The 18,646-nt window shown below is 43.1% G+C and overlaps 1 protein-coding gene across 1 annotated transcript in view; it reads right to left on the bottom strand.

Annotated features, from left to right (window-relative positions):
- Positions 1 to 2,108: 2,108 nt before the first annotated feature.
- Positions 2,109 to 18,646, bottom strand: part of LOC311107873 (transmembrane anterior posterior transformation protein 1 homolog) — a gene marked incomplete at its 5' end in the record, with an annotated part of 29,620 nt that continues 13,082 nt past the window's right edge. The window contains 11 exons of the mRNA XM_084150451.1: positions 2,109 to 4,476; positions 8,261 to 8,427; positions 9,442 to 9,518; positions 9,804 to 9,872; positions 10,002 to 10,061; positions 11,092 to 11,201; positions 12,550 to 12,630; positions 13,544 to 13,613; positions 13,729 to 13,826; positions 14,066 to 14,201; positions 14,783 to 14,945. Coding sequence (XP_084006577.1) covers positions 4,115 to 4,476; positions 8,261 to 8,427; positions 9,442 to 9,518; positions 9,804 to 9,872; positions 10,002 to 10,061; positions 11,092 to 11,201; positions 12,550 to 12,630; positions 13,544 to 13,613; positions 13,729 to 13,826; positions 14,066 to 14,201; positions 14,783 to 14,945 — 1,393 coding nt within the window. The 3' untranslated portion in view covers positions 2,109 to 4,114. The remainder of the gene's footprint in view (positions 4,477 to 8,260; positions 8,428 to 9,441; positions 9,519 to 9,803; positions 9,873 to 10,001; positions 10,062 to 11,091; positions 11,202 to 12,549; positions 12,631 to 13,543; positions 13,614 to 13,728; positions 13,827 to 14,065; positions 14,202 to 14,782; positions 14,946 to 18,646) is intronic.

Raw genomic sequence — 18,646 nt, 5'->3', positions numbered from 1 at the left:
GCGACACATCTCCTTCGCATAGAGTTGATCAGGCTGTTGATTGTGGCCTGTGGAATGTTGTCCCACTCCTCTTCAATGGCTGTGCAAAGTTTCTGGATATTGGCAGGAACTGGAACATGCTGTCGTACACGTCGATCCAGAGCATCCCAAACGTGCTCAATGGGTGACATGTCTGGTGAGTATGCAGGCCGTGGAATTTTTTCAGCTTCCAGATCCTTGCAACATGGGGCCGTGCATTATCATGCTGAAACATGAGGTGATGGCAGCGGCATCGACAATGGGCCTCAGGATCTCGTCACAATATCTCTGTGCATTCAAATTGCCATAAATAAAATGCAATTGTGTTCATTGTCCGTAGCTTATGCCTGCCCATATCATAACCCCACCGCCACCATGGAGCACTCTGTTCACAATGTTGACATCAGCAAACCGCTCTCCCACACGACACCATACACGCTGTCTGCCATTTGCCAGGTACAGTTGAAACTGGTATTCATCCGTGAAGAGCACACTTCTCCAGCGTGCCTGTGGTCATCGAAGGTGAGCATTTGCCCTCTGAAGTCGGTTATGACCCCCGAACTGCAGTGAGGTCAAGAACCTGCTGAGGATGACGAGCACGCTGATGAGTTTCCCTGGAACGGTTTCTGACATTTTGTGCAGAAATTCTTCAGTTGTGCAAAACCAAAGTTTTATCAGCTGTCCGGGTGGCTGGTCTCAGACAGTCCCGCAGGTGAAGAAGCTGGATGTGGAGGTCCTGGGCTGGCGTGGTTACACGTGGTCTGCGTTTGTAACTTTGAGAAAAATACGCTTTTTGTGTGTATGGAACATTTCTGGGATCTTTTATTTCAGCTCATGAAACATGGGACCAACACTTTACATGTTGCGTTTGATATTTTTGTTCAGTATATATTTTCATTTTTCACCACCACTAATATGACTGTTTCCTGCAGATTTTGCCTTATATTATGTAAACACACATTTCAACAGTCCATTGTCAAAAATAATAGCCAGAATAAGTGTGACAGACAACATGGTTGTGGAAAATAAACTAGCCTTCTTTCAATGTTGTACCAAAGCCCTGCTAAACCAGTGGCCTTAAGGGCCCATTACAATACAAAGGTCAACTAGAAGACTGCTTCTTGTGACACTAAAGACAAATGTGTCTTTATCGGGACTAAAATAGATTGTCATCCGTAATCGTTGTGTGCAGTTGTTTTCATATGATGAACATTAGCCTAACCTCAGCTGAGTCCACTAGTCTTGCACTGCAACACTCTAGGACAGACCGGCTCTCCAACTGGCAGCTATTTGGCACCCCAAGTTCATTTGATTTTTTATTGTTGGACATAAGACTGTAAAAACAGCAGCAAATCAGCTACAAGTGTTTTTAATTTTGGAAATGTGTTCCAAAGTATTACCATGCATAACAGAGAGATGTGATCGTATACAAATGTAAGTAAGGTTTGTTTTAGTCAAATATATGTTCGGGCTTATTGCAGTCTACAAATTATTTGTAATTAAGTTCTGGTCCCTGACCATCCGCTGAAGACAAATTTGTCCCGTGGCTGAATCTAGTTGATGACCCCTGGTCTAGGACTATGGTTGCTGTAGCGAGATTATACGTATACCTTGTCATCACTGGTCCTGCTCCAGCCAGACCACTACCACCAGAAGACTGCTTCCCTCAAGCCTGAAAGAGAGAGCATGGGCCGGCTCAGCCTTCAAGGTAAGACGCTTAGCCCTCTCAGACATGCTTGGCTGGGAGTGGATTTACACTACCCGTCTGAGTCAGCGCCCTCTACTTCTGTAGGAGGTAAGGTCATTACTGGTGTGAGCGTGACAGTCAGCTTACCTCAACTATAAACCTCTACAGGGGCTCCCCCACTCCATATTCATTAATCAATGGTACAAATATTTTTTACAAATGGAGGGGGTGGGTATAGGTGTAGGCTTCCTGGTAACGGTAGAGAAGGTAGTATGGAGGAGCAGGAAGGAGTGGAGGGGCTCAACTCAGGCCAGGAATAATCTGATGGATCACGTGATGAGACAAGAGAGAGAGAGAGAGAATCCCCCATCAAACTGTACATGTTGGACAATGACAACAGAAGTACAAAATAACTTTTATTCATCATCACCCCAAAAAGAGGGCCATTTTATATCATGGTGAAGTTCTTATGAACCAAACAGATGAGATTAAGTGAACAGTTTTTATAATCATTGCATCAGAACAGTACAAAACCCCATGGAGATGGTTCTGTGGAAGTTCTATGCGCAAAATACTAATCAAAGTCTACAGCTGTTGTATTCAGCACGTGACAAATAAAATTGTTTGATTTGATCTGGCAGCTCCAAAAATAGAAAGATATTCCTTATTACAATGGTAATGAACATTAAAAACAGCAATTTTTTCAAACAAAATCTGATCAATGCTGATATGCGTGAGTATGTTACACTTTACATATTTTCATAACAGCGAGAAAAAAATGGCAGCCATTTACATTACATAGTGCTTATACCAGAGTACCTATTGTACCAGTGGAAACATAGCCGTCATGAATATCCTGTAACAGTTGTGCAATACTTACCAGGGTTGGGGTCAATTATGTTTTCAATTCAGTCAATCCAGATCATGAACAAACTGAATTGAAAACGGAATTGACCCCAACCCTGGTACGTACCACTTACAGTAAGCACTCACCTTTGTGTCTTTACTTGGAAAACAGACAGCAGTGGTAACTGCTTGTGCTAACATATGCTAACATACTGTACACCATGTAAAGTGTTGCCTAAAGACCCTAAACAGCAAGACCAATGACGTGCTATGTCACGTTGCATCATTTATTGATTTCTACTCTAAAATTATGGCCAGGTGTTTAAATATAGTATAAAATGATACAATATGGTAACTAAATAAAACATTGTTTCACTTATTACATTCTAATAGATGGGTACCAAATCAGAATCATGCCGGTCTAATATACATTTTGGTCATTGGTATAGCAAAAATAATGTGATCTTATAATTAACTCTAGCAATAAAATACAAAGGCCAAATCAAAGCAAACAACTTCACTCAAGGCATGGTAAAATAACATAATTAAAAAAGCAAGAGCAAAAATATATGCACTATGTTTTGGATATATTGCTTCTGAAATGCTGGGGAAGTAAACATTAAAACATTGCATGAGCATGAAATGAAGAGAAATAGCTAGAAAACCTGTCATATGTAGCATATTTAAGACAATACGGTACATCAGTGCAAACATTCATAACAAAAATCCCCAAAGGTTTGACAACCCAGAATACAGCAAAATAAGGATTATTGTCATCATAAAATGCTGTTATGAACTTTCCACAAAACAAATATGTATTATGAGCAATAATTGTGGTAATGGCGAACATAGAACCATCAAATGAAGGGTACCCTTGGCTCTTTTAAATCAAACTGAATGATATTAAAACACCTGTAAAAGAAAGCTCTCTAAAAATAGTCACTTATGTGGAGATGTTCTTCACACTACCAAATGGAGCTCGTACCAAACGTGATATTTCATACCACTAATTTCTAATTAAATCGGGTAAAGCTTTTTGATAAGCAAATAGTTAATCCTTTTCAGTCATTTTGATCTAATATGTCCATATAAACGGTATAACATTGACAGATAATCATTTTAACATGGTATTGTTTTCCTGTAAACCATAATGATCCAGAAACCCCATTTGCAGTTCGTTTTTGCTGGATGCTTATCTGAGAAGAGACCCCATTTCTCATGTTCCACGTTCGTGTCCATGCACACACACGCTCGCTCGCACACTTCATGTACAGACAGGCGCACACTGGGTTGTCATGGAAACAACAATACCTCTCGCATTCTTCCGTCGCCCAACCAACATAGTTCTCTTTGTCGAGCCCCAAAAAAACAACAGGTCGACTTACATTAAACAGCCAGTCCCAGAGTCCACAAAAGCTTACTGTATCTCAATAACTTACTGTATGTCTAGCTCAATAAATACATGTTGCTTCCGCTGGCTTTGGCTAAGAGAGCCGAAGTGCTGACGTGCGTCTGGCTCACCGCCTCTCCTGAGTGATTATCACTTCCTGGCTCGGGAGGGGGTCAATCGATACGGTTCCCGCATATCGTGAAGCGGTCGACATCCAGCAGGTCCTTTTTAGGGGTCCTGTGCTTGAGCTCTGTGCCTTCCATCCTTTCCTCCTCTTTCTGCTCAGGGGGGGTCAGGGGGTCAGGGGGTGAGGGGGTCAGGGGGTCAGGGTCCGGGTCTGGCTCTGGGCTGGTGGAGGGGCTGGGAGGGCTGGCTGGGGTGGTGGAAGTGGAGGGGGGAGGGGGTACAGTCTCTGGCCGCAGGGTGGGGCTGGCAGTGGGGGTAGGCTGGGCGGTGACAGAGGAGGAGGGGGGGACGGAGGTGCAGGAAGGAGTGGATGGGGACCGCTCGGACCACGGATCACCTGATGGATCACCTGATGAGACAGAGAGAGAGAGAGAGAGAGAGAGAGAGAGAGAGAGAGAGAGAGAGAGAGAGAGAGAGAGGTAGATTTAAACACAAACATTAACAATACTTGGTCATTTGAGGCTTGGAGAAAAGTTAGTAACACTAACGGTAAGTAACACTCACACTTATAGATAGTAAGCAAGAACATCGCAAACTTCGTTTTTGATTAGATTTGACTTCAGAGTGACAAAATAAACTGGACAACCAACCAAATTCATTTATAGGAATAACAACTCTCCTACTGTATATCGTTGGGTCAAAGAGACAAATCTACATTAATACCAGTAGACTTCACAAGCTCCACTGATCCTGGTCTTAAATACCAGTATGCAGTGTAAATGGCGTACACAAGTTCGGTCGGCCAAACAGAATTATTCATGACCTCTGATATATTCAAATAGTTGAGTGAAGCAGCAGCAGCAGCAGCATATCAGCACATGGGTTGCTACTCTACAGAGACAGCCATTTGCCCAGGGCACTGACATGCCTCACTTCCATATACAAAAGTGGGTTGCAAATGAGAGACTTTACCAGGCGAGCAGCAATCGTGTGTGTATTCACCAGACTGCATGAAATAAATGGATGCTCCTTTAAAAGGCAATAACAAGGGGATACAGCAGACCTACTTTAGAAAATGCAATGTGGTACTGAACCAGTGGTATAACCAACAACTATTTGAGGTCTTTATCCATTTTTTCCTGAACTAGCCATATGCTTTCGCCATAAGCTTCCATGACACAGCCTGAGGGAAACCACAGTTGCTCATCAGTATATTCTCTGCTTCAGACAGAGACCTATAGACATGGCACCTCCAATTAGATCTCCATCCAAATGGTTATGAAGAATGAGAGACAAACCAGTCTGTTAGTAAGGTATCCATTGGAACCTGTGGGCTAAAACTAACCAATTTCTCCAGGAAGGTGTTCATTAGGGACCAAACGGAATGAAACTGACTAAAATGGGGAGGGACTAGTGTTGTCACGATACTAACATTTTACTAATGATACGATACCAGGCCAAGTATTACAATACCGAGTAGTACAATTGGGGGGAAATTCAGAGTGACCTAGCATCCTGTTCGCCCCTGTCCCCCGGACGCTTGTTCCCGTTTTCTAAATGTTATTCGCATGTGCTACGCCAGAAATCTGTCACTGATATTCACATTTCTACTCAATACAACACATTTTGAATGAACTTAACTCACACTGTTCAGTGTATAATAGAATACTGCATAGAATGGCTGATTGCTCATATTTGCAAAGGCCTACCTGTGATTTGGCTGGAGGAATGGGAGGAAGGAATATACTGTACATGCAAAATGATCTGCATGTCATTGTGGCAGTAGGAGGAAACAATGCATGAAACCTTTCCTCTTCAGTTAACAGACACACCCTCCCTCCCTCTCCCTCTCCCTCTCTCCCACAAACACATACACACACTGCTCCCCACTTTAAAAACGTTAGGCAACAAACAGAATTTAAGGAGCACCAGAAAGAGATGGATTTTTGATACAGTTTACTCTTCCATTAGGCCTATATGAATCCTACCTTCTGAAGCACATCTCATGAGCAGCACACCCTTTTCCTTTCTTCCTGGGCCAATCACGTGTCTAGACTTTCAAGTTGACCGGTTGTTTGCTAGCTAGGTAACAGTTTGTTAATATCAAACCAACAATTAGCAACCCGGGATTAGTTTAAGAATGGCCTGTGACATGGTTTGTGAAATTATCTAAAACGCGCCAAATCTCCCAGGAAGAACAGAAGGTAGCTCTGGTAAAATGGGTCATATTTTTAACCGTTTGGGCTAGAGACACGCCATTGTTTTTGCTGCAAATCTGTAAACATGCCTGTCCATTTTCCTATCTGGCACTCGCAACTCGCAATTGCAAAGCCTACTCAGACTGGCCTGTGTGCTAGGTTATACCAGGCGATGAAATTATACAACGTATCAACATTGCTCGCTCTGATGCTGCTCCAATGTAACAAATGTACAAATCTAACAACAGAAGATTCATCAGGGTCTGCATCCCTGCTCTCCATCACGGCCAAATTATATTTTAAAAACTGATGGAGGAATAGATGTGTAGGAAGAGCAGAAGGAGAGAAGCAGGTGAGTGAGGGCTGGTAGGGTGGACAGAGAGAAGCAGGTGAGTGAGGGCTGGTAGGGTGGACAGAGAGAAGCAGGTGAGTGAGGGCTGGTAGGGTGGACAGAGAGAAGCAGGTGAGTGAGGGCTGGTAGGTTGGACAGCGAGAAGCAGGTGAGTGAGGGCTGGTAGGGTGGACAGAGAGAAGCAGGTGAGTGAGGGCTGGTAGGGTGGACAGAGAGAAGCAGGTGAGTGAGGGCTGGTAGGTTGGACAGAGAGAAGCAGGTGAGTGAGGGCTGGTAGGTTGGACAGCGAGAAGCAGGTGAGTGAGGGCTGGTAGGGGATGCGGCTGGCTGATCACAGCTGCCACATGAGATGCGCATGAAAGTGAAGTGGAGGTTATTGGACTGGTGCATACAAGAAACTAGTTGCTATTGCTTAATGTTTTTTACTAAATGTATTAACAAAACAGACTTTATAAACATTGTATAACAGACGGCAGTTGGTTCTTTAGATCGGTAGCATCATATGAGACGGTACTAGGGTATTCTAGAATGTTGGTATCATAAGTATAATGACGTTTTGGTACCGTGATATACAGTGGTACCGGTACACTGTGCAATACTAGGAGGGACTACCTGAACTCGTCCAATAAGATACGCCCGTTTTCGTTTTCCAACCCAAAACGTTTTGCTACGGTGTGCCCTTATGAATGCAGCCCAGAAGAGACAGCCGGGTTGGGTACAGTAGTTACAGATGGGCTAATTCAGAATAGCAGCGGAAGCGTTCAGGCTTCAGTGACCTTCTGATCCCACATGATATGGTTTGGTGCTTTAACATGTCACATACTGTACTACTGAATATTTTCTCTGAAAATGGCGGTTCTGTAAAAACACAGGAGTGATAAAGAGCTCTGAAGTGACGTGGCGCCCCCTCGCTCTAATGCTCTCAGCTAAGCGCAGCAGGCTCGTCTGCCACGCTGAAGATCAACACATTTCGGGAGTTCAATTACCCAAGTCGGAATACGCATCTGCTTGCTTGAGGCTGGGTTTGGCAAGCTGGGATTGCTAAGAAGAATGAGTAATTTAATGTAACCAAGTGTCTTATTGAGGCTGGGTAGGCTATATGTGATTGACTGTGTTCGAAGCTGGGCCTCCTGCATGCCATAATTTTGTGTTACCCTAGGCATTAGCTCAGGAAGTCTTCATGGTCTCATGCAAGGTTTGTACCTGTTCCCAGGTCATTATTGTAAATGAAAAGGTGTTCCCTCCCTGGTAAAATAAAGGTAAATAATACACTGGGTAATACTAGGGTATTGTCTGTCGCTGGGTAATACTAGGGTATTGTCTGTCGCTGGGTAATACTAGGGTATTGTCTGTCGCTGGGTAATACTAGGGTATTGTCTGTCGCTGGGTAATACTAGGGTATTGTCTGTCGCTGGGTAATACTAGGGTATTGTCTGTCGCTGGGTAATACTAGGGTATTGTCTGTCGCTGGGTAATACTAGGGTATTGTCTGTCGCTGGGTAATACTAGGGTATTGTCTGTCGCTGGGTAATACTAGGGTATTGTCTGTCGCTGGGTAATACTAGGGTATTGTCTGTAGCTGGGTAATACTAGGGTATTGTCTGTCGCTGGGTAATACTAGGGTATTGTCTGTCGCTGGGTACCTGAGGGGGCAGTACATCTGGATGTTTTCCTGGTTCTACTGGACGTCTTCCCGGGGGCGGCTGTGGAGGGCCTCTCAAACAGTTTGTCCTCCATGTTGGCTCTCTTCACGTACACACACGACTTCCCCAGTAGCACGATACTGTTCAGCACCTTCAGGGTCACCATTCTACACAGGGAAAAGACGATTAGTAATGATATTCACCATTCTACACAGGGAAAAGACGATTAGTAATGATATTCACCATTCTACACAGGGAAAAGAGGATTAGTAATGATATTCACCATTCTACACAGGGAAAAGACGATTAGTAATGATATTCACCATTCTACACAGGGAAAAGAGGATTAGTAATGATATTCACCATTCTACACAGGGAAAAGAGGATTAGTAATGATATCCAAGGTGAAGGGGACTATTTGTTATTTGCCCACAAGAGCAGCATACTGTAGTAATTGAGTGTTCTTTCATTGTGGACAGGTCTAGATTTTATTATATACACTACCGTTCAAAGGTTTGGGGTCACTTAGAAATGTTCTTGTTTTGGAAAGAAAAGCTATTTTTTTGTCCATTAAATTAAAATAGATCAGAAATACAATGTAGACATTGTTAATGTTGTAAATGGCTATTGTAGCTGAAAACGTTTGATTTTTAATGGAATATCAAAATAGGCTACATTATCAGCAACCATCAGTCCTGTGTTCCAATTGCACGTTGTGTTTGCTAATCCAAGTTTATCATTTAAAAATGGCTAATTGATCATTAGAAAACCCTTTTGCAATTATGTTAGCACAGCTGAAAACTGTTGTGCTGATTAAAGAAGCAATAAAACTGGCCTTCTTGAGACTAGTTGAGTATCTGGAGCATCAGCAACTGTGGGTTCGATTACAGAATCAAAATGGTGAGAAAAATAAAAGCCTAAGCCCTATCAAAGCCAAGCAGAAGGCTCATGCTAACGTACCTCAAATGGGATCAGACTGGCACAAACATCCACATAGAAAATACATATCGAATTTAGTGGGACTGCTATGCTAACAATTAATTCTACCTGTATTGCATGACTGACAGAGCGAGTTTGTCTATGAAACGTGTAAAGTGAATACATTTAGGTGGTGGAAGAGGTGCTATGTAAATGCAAATCATCATACATGACAAAGAATAAGAACTTGATTGGAGTCTTACCCCAAGTAGAAGAGGAACACACAGGAGTAGGACAGGGCTCCCTGTACATTCACTGAACTCATCACCACTCGGATTAGCTGTCAATTACAACAGAAAAGAAAACCTTCAGCAGAAACATTGTTGCATGTGACAGTGGTAAGGAAGTAGTAACAGTTTATCAGTCCTCAAGTCAATGCCACAAAATGGAGTTCTAAGTCAACTACATTGTCCTGAAACAAATAAACTATTTCATAAAAGACGGAACTGTTCCTTGATTGATACCAATAAAACAAAGCATATAATTAGTGCCGAGTTGCACACTGTATCTACATACAACGGTAGGGGAAACACTGCATTGGACTGTTGTACAAAGCTGATCTTACCAGGACTGCAAGAGGAAGAGGAATGAAGCCCATTCTTCTGGCTACAGAGTCACTGTAGTCTGTGCAGGCCTGCCCATTGACAAAAAAGCCTCAATTACACATCAAAATTACACCAGTGTACAAAACCCATTGATTAAAACAGTAGGGATAATGGAACTGGATGCCTAATCACTGTGTTCGAGAGATGCTACTATGTACGTTTTTCTGCCGACTGCTGACGAGATCGAAGGCCAAGCTGGCTCTGTATTCACTGTATACCTGTGGAACAAAACAGACATGTTACTATCACAGAGATGCACCCCTATAGTTATTGCTATACTGTATCGCTATGGTTGTTGTTTGATATGAAGCTTGTAACCATCTGCTATGGCTCTGAGAAACACATTGACAACACTAGACTAGACCACAAGTGACTGACTGGATCTGACGACTGTGTTAGCTGGCTGAGATAAAGCCTGGGTCGTTTTCTGGTTTTAGGGAAGGTTACTTATCATGTGAGTATGGTTCACCGAACCGCCACCATTACACTCCTCCCCCCATGACCAACTCCTCCCCGCAGAGGCTTGGCACCAATGTATCCGACTGGATTCAAACCCAGGTCTCCTGTTCGCCACAAGACTGTGTTAGCCCTTCGAGCTAAAGCCTTCAGGTCTTAGGCAAGGTTTCTCACCACACAAGTGCTGGGAATGGGTCACGATTGACGGTGGGATATGGAGCAGCTATAATCCAGTTTATGAGGCTGAGGATGTTGCTGGCTTTTGGTGTGGTAGCCCAGTAGGCCTATTATGGCATAATGTGATGTGTTGCGATTTAGAAAGAGGGCAGAGGAGGGGAGGGGACCACGGCACGCTAAAGAGGTTGAGGCACACAGCAGTGTGTGGAGGACTGGCTAAACAACAGCGCCACGCTATTTTTGCTGCCTAAGCCACCGTGAAATCCAACAAGGGCCAACCACAGTAATCCTTCAGACTTGAACAGAGCAGACCCTCTCCAGTGAACATCCTTACATTTCACAGTCACACACCCAGAGGGAAATGTGTGTTTTGTGTGTTTTCCGCAGGGTTGAGGTCAATTATGTTGAAATTTAATCAATTTCTTAATTAAATTCCCATTCAATAAGCATCATTTATTCCTAATGCAGATTTTTTTAGTTGTGAATGGGGAGTTTCAATTAACTTCCTTGATTGACCTCAAAATACACTGTTCCCTCTTGGTGTGCAACTGCAAACTGTATGAATGATTTTCAGTCATCAAATCATTAATTATCATCTCTGTGATCCATCCTTACATCTGCCGTGATCTCGTTGAACTTGGTGATGAAGGCGTGTTTGATGATGTCCACGGCGATCTCTGAGGCGATCACCATGAAGACGTCAGGTAACAACACCCAGAGATGATCTGGAAACACACAGAGACAAGACAACTGACTTGTGAAGTGAAACGAAATCTCTGGGTGGATAATAACATTGAGCTGAATTCTAAATGTACACTATTCCTTCATTACCTTACCGAATGTCTGGTCTTTCTTTTTAATTGACTCAATTGTACATTTCATGATTTCTTGGTTTAATCATGTATCTTGTTTTAGGCTTAGTACCAATACATTCCGTCACAGGAAGAAAAAGTATTTGATTTGGCTTGAACACAAGACACAGTACAATCTTCATCACACTCATATCTGGGTCCGCAAGTCTGCCCAAATGTTTTTGGATGAGGTCTAGGTCATACCATAAGGTCAGACTATGTCAGTGTACGACATTAGCATCATGACCGTTGCTGACATTCCAAATCTGTCTTGGGAGGCTGTGGCTGGCGAGGGGGAATGACAGCGCCAGCTGACTTGATTAAGAGAGCTGTCAGAAAGTGCAGCCTTACTCTCCTCGCTCCCTCCTATCACCACTAGGGAGTGGATGAAACGCCTTTAAAAGAGTACCAGGATTCAGGGGGATTGATGTAACAGTAGCAGTAATCTAGTGTTACAGAAATCATTTCTTAGTTCAATACAGACTGTAGCCGACATGCTACAACATTGATGAAAAATGCACCTGTTCCTGTGAACATAATAAAATGGATCCAAGCATGTTTAGCTCGTTTTGAATAGATGGGATACAGCTTTTGTCAGATTTGACTTTTTGAGGGCCTCCCGAGTGGCGCAGCGGTCTAAGGCACTGCATCGCAGTGCTAGAGGCGTCAATACAGACCCGGGTTCGAGCCCAGGCTGTGTCACAGCTGGCCGTGACCGGGAGACCCATGAGGCGATGCACAATTGGCCCAGCGTCGTCCTGGTTAGGGGAGGGTTTGGCCGGCCGGGTTGTCCTTGTCACATCGCGCTCTAGCGACTCCTTGTGGCGGGCCGGGCGCATGCACGCTGACAAGGTCACCAGCTGTACAGTGTTTCCTCCGACACATTGGTGTGGCTGGCTTCCGGGTTAAGCGAGCAGTGTGTCAAGAAGCATTGTGGCTTGGCGGGGTCGTGTTTCGGAGGACGCATGGCTCTCGACCTTCGCCTCTCCCAAGTCCGCACGGGAGTTGCAGCGATGGGACAAGACTAACTACCAATTGGATATCACGAAATTGGGGAGAAAAAGGTGTAAAAAAACACCCCCCCAAAAATGTAATAAATATACTTTTCGTAGCAGGTTAAGAGAACTTACACAGCAGGTTAGGAGAATTAGGAAAAGGTTTTTAGGAAGACAAAAGCTTCTAGCCATGACCTGTCTAGCTGTAATGTGTGTGAAATGGTTACCTGGGTTCCAGGAGAACTGCTCCATGTTCCTGAGGCAGACGATGAGCAGGAGCACATAGCTGGTGAAACGTTCCTTGATATCTAAGATACAAATAAAGGCATATTGGTAACTACTTATTACTTAGAATCATGTACCAACATAACAACAATGAATATGTAGTATCAACAAATAGGGTATCCTTTTTCCCATGTACTTTCAAAGGTACACACACCATTTGGCATAAATATCATATTTATCGGAAATCCTGTGTGGTCTGGAACCAAGTGTAACTTGCTAAATTGCTGGATCTTCAAAGGTGGGAGCAAATTGCAAGAGGGGGAAATGATTCAAGCTTATTTTCGTGTCCTTTCATTTGTGCAGAATGACAGCAACAAAGATGAAAACATGCAGCCAGCTGGCACAAAGAGGGAGTTCAGAAAGCATTAAATCCATAGCGCATCTCTTTTGGGGTATGAGTGAGTGAGAGAGAGACACATAGAGAGAGCGAGAGACAGAGAGAGAGAGAGAGAGAGACACATAGAGAGAGCGAGAGCGAGAGAGAGAAAGAAAGAAAGAGAGAGAGAGACAGAAAGAAAGAGAGAGAGAGACAGACAGAGAGCGAGAGACAGAAAGAGAGCGAGAGACAGAAAGAGAGCGAGAGACACAGAGAGAGAGAGAGAGAGAGACACAGCGAGAGAGAGAGAGAGAGACACAGAGAGCGAGAGAGAGACACAGAGAGAGACACAGAGAGACAGAGAGAGAGAGAGCGAGACAGCAGAGAGAGAGAGACAGAAACAGCAGAGAGAGAGACAGAAACAGCAGAGAGAGAGAGAGAGACACAGCTGAGAGAGACAGAGAGAGACAGAGAGACACGGAGAGCACCGTAAACAACTCAGAGCACCGTAAAAGTTGGGTGTTTTGAACCAGCGAACTAGCTAATAGTGTTGAAGATACTGTCTATAGCACACTTAAATGTACAGTATAATGCATATGGAATGTGTTACAGTAACTCACCACTGTTGGACATCTGAAAGAGGTTGTTCTTCTCAAACTTCTTGAACACACTTCCTTTGATCTCCACAAACTGTTTATGCAGGAAATAGAGGAAAATGTATTTTAGTGTCCTCTAAATGTTAGCATTACATGTTTGTTTGTTTGTTTGTTTGTTTGTTTGTGTGTGTGTGTGTGTGTGTACTCACATTGTTGGACATCATAATGGTCAGCAGGGACTTATTGTGGGAGTTGAAAGCCACGTTGAGCGTTGACGCCTGGACCATGATGAGGATGGCATGCAGGACTGAGACAGAGGCTCAGGAAAATAATGAACATGATGGCAATAGCATCAGCTGCAGTAAGGGCTGTGTGTTTGAGTGTGTTCACATTGTTGACATATCATTGATAGTGGACACCTTTTCCAATAACAAAAACAACACTAACTGAAAAGTGACGCCAGCATGATGATAGAAGTTGAGAGATGACAAATTCCTTCAGCAGAGTACTTCCTGTGTGCACTTCCTAGTTCTCCATTAAGGATACAGACGTAGAACACAGCCATGATGAAATGGGGGATGAGCCCTATGCTGTCTCTCTTCCTCTCTTTGGGCTCTGTGGCCGTCCAGTAGAGCGCGTCAAGGATGTCTTGGCCAAACGACGAGAACAGCCTGTCGGCTACCTAAAGAGGGAAGGTAAGTAGTTAAGTCAAGTTCAGCATGGGTTAATGAAGTGACTTTCGACCTGTAAGTGATATAATTAAGCAATAAGGCACGAGGGGGTGTGGGATATAGCCAATATACCACGGCTAAGGGATGTTCTTACGCATGACGCAACGCGGAGTGCCTGGATACAGCCCTTAGCCGTGGTGTATTGGCCATATACCACAAACCCCCGATGTGCCTTACTGCTATTATAAACTGGTTACCGACGTAATTAGAGCAGTAAAAATAAATGTTGTCATACCCATGGTATACAGTCTGATATACCACGGCTGTCAGCCAATCAGCATTCAGGGCTCGAACCACCCAGTTTATAATGGGTGGTAGACTATGAAAGATTACAGCTGTAACACTTCTCTAGGCCTTAGTATGGGTTATATCACCTGCTCCATTTCAGATGAAATAGGGTATCGGAGGCCCTAATCAAATACTTCATTCCTGTTCCTTAAACTACTCTCTGACCATACATGACTGGATCAGTGAGAGCTATAGAGGAACTGTATTAGATCAGATTAGTACAAACAGCTCCAACCCATTATACCTCCAGCATGTTGTAGATGATATAGAGTTTGATGACGGACTGTCCCCGGATCAGGTGGTACATCATGCTGTAGTCCACGTAGTGCATCATGGAGTAGCACAGCACCATTATCAGTCCCTTTAAGATGTCACACACCTGGGCCGGCTGCAGCAGGAGCGAGCCACTGGCAGAACACACATACACGTTACACATAGAGCTTAGTCATATCTATTTGTATGCATGCACATGTATACACACACAAATCTAATTTCATTTGTTTGCTACTATTCAGTACAAGTAGGCCTACTGTGTGTGGTAACACCGGTATGCGATATGACATTGGGAGAATCTCAATTACATACTCCTCATGTCCTCTCTCCTCACCTCCTTCTCAAAACCCATTGGAGGAGAAGGTCAGAGGGGAAGGACCTTTGCCTTTCTCATCCAATGGGTTTTAAGGAGGCGAGAGGACGTGAGGAGTATGTAATTGAGATTCTCCCACAGTGAACCTTGGGATGTTGATTGCACTATTAGGCTATAGAAGGTCAACGTGTCATGTGTGAGTCAAAGTGGTTTAATACCCCCAGTAGAATGACTGTCCAGTTATTTTTAACATCCATTACTATTTTTTATTAAGCAGCATTAACATTATGAATATGAAACTGTGTGAACTCAGGTTGATCAGGGTGGGATCAATCATTCAACACATAAGTAGATGGTTGGGGGGGCTGAATGAAGTAGCTCACCAAATCTGTCACATGAACATTATAATATTATTCACATAGCCTGCCTTTTTAATGTATGTTACACCCATAATGAGTAGGCTAAATGAAAGGCAACTCCCGGGTGCACGTTTTGGGATTCGCCTGAATAAGTGAAAGCAAATCTAATAGAGATCAGCCTCAAGGATACAGAATATATTATTTTATATGCCAATTCATACAGGGGTATAAACAAGAGGAATTCACTTCCTGTGCTCTACCACCATCTATTGGCTGGACTCAGACATAGCACTCTGCCACATTCTATTGGATCTTTGCTGAGGAGTGGCCAGTTAGTGACCCATAACATCACACTGCTTAGGCTATTCAAGTAAAATGTGTACTCTGTCATGCCAGTGTATGCCAGTGTATGCCAGGCCCTGTGACACACCCCACCCCCACCAGCCTGCACCATGAATCTGATAGCCCCCTAGCTGACTGACTGACTGCAGCAGGTGTGTGTGTGTGTGTGTGTGTGTGTGTGTGTGTGTGTGTGTGTGTATAAAGGTCAGTCATGCTTCGCTGCCATGCAGACAGACACAAAGGGCATGCAGCATCATCAAACGGATCCCACAAAGGCTACAGCCATCAGCGGTGAGCTGTGCTGTGTGAGAGGAACAGACTTCTGGACAAAGTCCTGGTTCTCGGAGGTGCGGATAAAAAAAAAAAAATACATTTAACCTTTCTTGGGGCATCACAGATTTGAAAGATTCAGTGTGCCGACACAGCTGTTCCTCAGTTACGGCAACGTTTGAACTACTGAAATTACAATACATTATCTTTGGCCTACTACGACATCCAAAAAAATGACAGGGTAACGGCCAAACACCCAAAAACGACACTCAAAGATCCATAGGAGTGGACTTGGCAAATAACCTATGCAATTTATAGGCATTTTCTGTATGGAGTGGATCAGGTTCATTTTTCTGATGTTTTCAAGCTAAGGCTTATAAACCATGTTCAACAACATCACATCCTCAACTCTGGAGGCTCATTTGAGATGTGGTCAATAATTATCACATAATTATCTAATGTTTTCCAAGAAAATACTTCAATAAAGCTAGCAGTCAGTCACAGTGCATGATTACGACTTATGTGTTCATGTGAGGATGGACAGAGTCAGGGTGCTATAACTCCAGGAGCTGAGAGCTCAAGCCATCTGTTGATGCGATGTCTAACTAAGCATCTGCAGTGCACAGCTATCACCCATACACTACCACAGCCTCCCCGCAAGCTGCAGGCCTCCATTCTCCAATCAGTCCTTCAATTAGGCCTACGTGTAGCTCAGTTGGTAGAGCATGGCGCTTGCAACGCCAGGGTTGTGGGCCAGTATAAAAAATATATATATGTATGCACTCACTCTGGATAAGAGCGTCTGCTAAATGACTAAAATGTAAAAAATAACATTCTGCGTACCGTACATACTCTGGAGATAAATCTCACACAGGAGTCCTCAACCCAACAAGGAGAACTTCACATTGTTGGTGTGTTGTAATTTGATATTGAGCATTTCAACAAGACTGGAGTTTTGTTAGGCCTATACCCTGGAATTCAGTTTGATGGGCCAGTCTTGTTGAAGAAACCATGTCCACTATGTACAGGGCCTATAGAAAGTCTACACCTTTCACTTTTTTCACATTTTGTTGCATTACAAAGTGGGATTGAAATAGATTGAATTGCCATGTTTGTCATTGATCTACAAACAATACTCCATAATGTCAAAGTGAAAAGAAAATTCAACACATTTTTACAACTTAATACAAATTCAATAACTAAAATATAGTCGTTGCATAAGTATTCACCTCCTTTGTCTAAACAAGCCTAAATTAGTTCACAAGTAAATTTCGACCCTTAACAAATCACATAAGTTATTTGGGGTTGACATGATTCTTGAATGACTAACCCTTCCTCTGTCCCCCATACATACAACATCTGTAAGGTCCCTCAGTCAAGTTCTGAATTTCAACTACAAAAGACCAGGGAGCTTTTCGAAAGCCTCATAAAGAAGGGCAATGATTGGTAACAATAACAAATCAGACATTGAATATACGGTATCTTTAAGCATGGTCAAGATAATAATTATCCTGTGGATGATGTATTAAACCACCTAGACACGTCAAAGATGCAGTCGTCCTTCTGAACTGAGCTGCAGGACAGGAAGGAAACTGCTCAGGGATTTCACCATGAGGCCATTGGTAATTTTAAAACAGTTACAGAGTTCAATGGCTGTGATGGGAGAAAACTGAGGATGGATCAACAACCTTGTTGTGACTCCACAATAATGACAGAGTGAAAAGAATACAAATATACAGAATAAAAATATTCCAATATGCATATGTATGCAACAAGGCACTAAAGTAATACTGCAAAAATACACATCAAAGGAATACACTTTATGGCCTAAATGCAAAGCCTTATGTTTGGGGCAAATCCAACACAACACATCACTGAGTAACTGCTTCCTTATTTTCAAGCATGGTGTGGCTGCATCATGGTATGGTATGCTTGACATCGGCAAAGACTGGGGAGTTTTTCAGGATGAAAAGAAACGGAATGGAGCTAAGCGTAGGCAAAATCCTAGAGGAAAACCTGCTTCAGTCTGCTTTACACCAGACACTGGGAGAGGAATTCACCTTTCAGCAGGACAATAACCTACAACACAAAGCCAAATCTGTACTAGAGTTGCTTACCAAGAAGTCAGTGAATGTGTCTGAGTGGCAAAGTTACAGTTTACTTAAGTCTGCATGAAAATCTATGGCAAGACTTAAAAATTGCTCTCTAGCACAATGCAGGTGTGCAAAGCTCTTAAGAGACTTACCTAGAAAGACTCATATCTGTAATCGCTGCTAAATATGTTTCTAACATGTGTTGACTACGAGGGGTGAATACTTATCTATCCAAGGTATATTAGTGTTTTATTTTTCATTAATCTTCTTAAAAAGTATGAATTTTTCTTCCACTTTGACATTAGAGTATTTTGTTGACAAATAATGACAATTCAATCCATTTGAATCCCACTTTGTAACACAATAAAATGTGAAGAAATCCAAGGGGGGTGTAGACTTTCTATAGGCCCTGTATCTAGGCCCTTGCAGGGAAAGCGTACAGTTTAGTATACGTGTTG

This window comes from Coregonus lavaretus (assembly GCF_964263955.1).
Source record: "Coregonus lavaretus genome assembly, chromosome: 32".
Classification (NCBI taxonomy): Eukaryota; Metazoa; Chordata; class Actinopteri; order Salmoniformes; family Salmonidae; genus Coregonus; species Coregonus lavaretus.
Note: the sequence above shows the minus strand (reverse complement) of the source record. Positions and strands in the feature narration are given on the sequence as shown.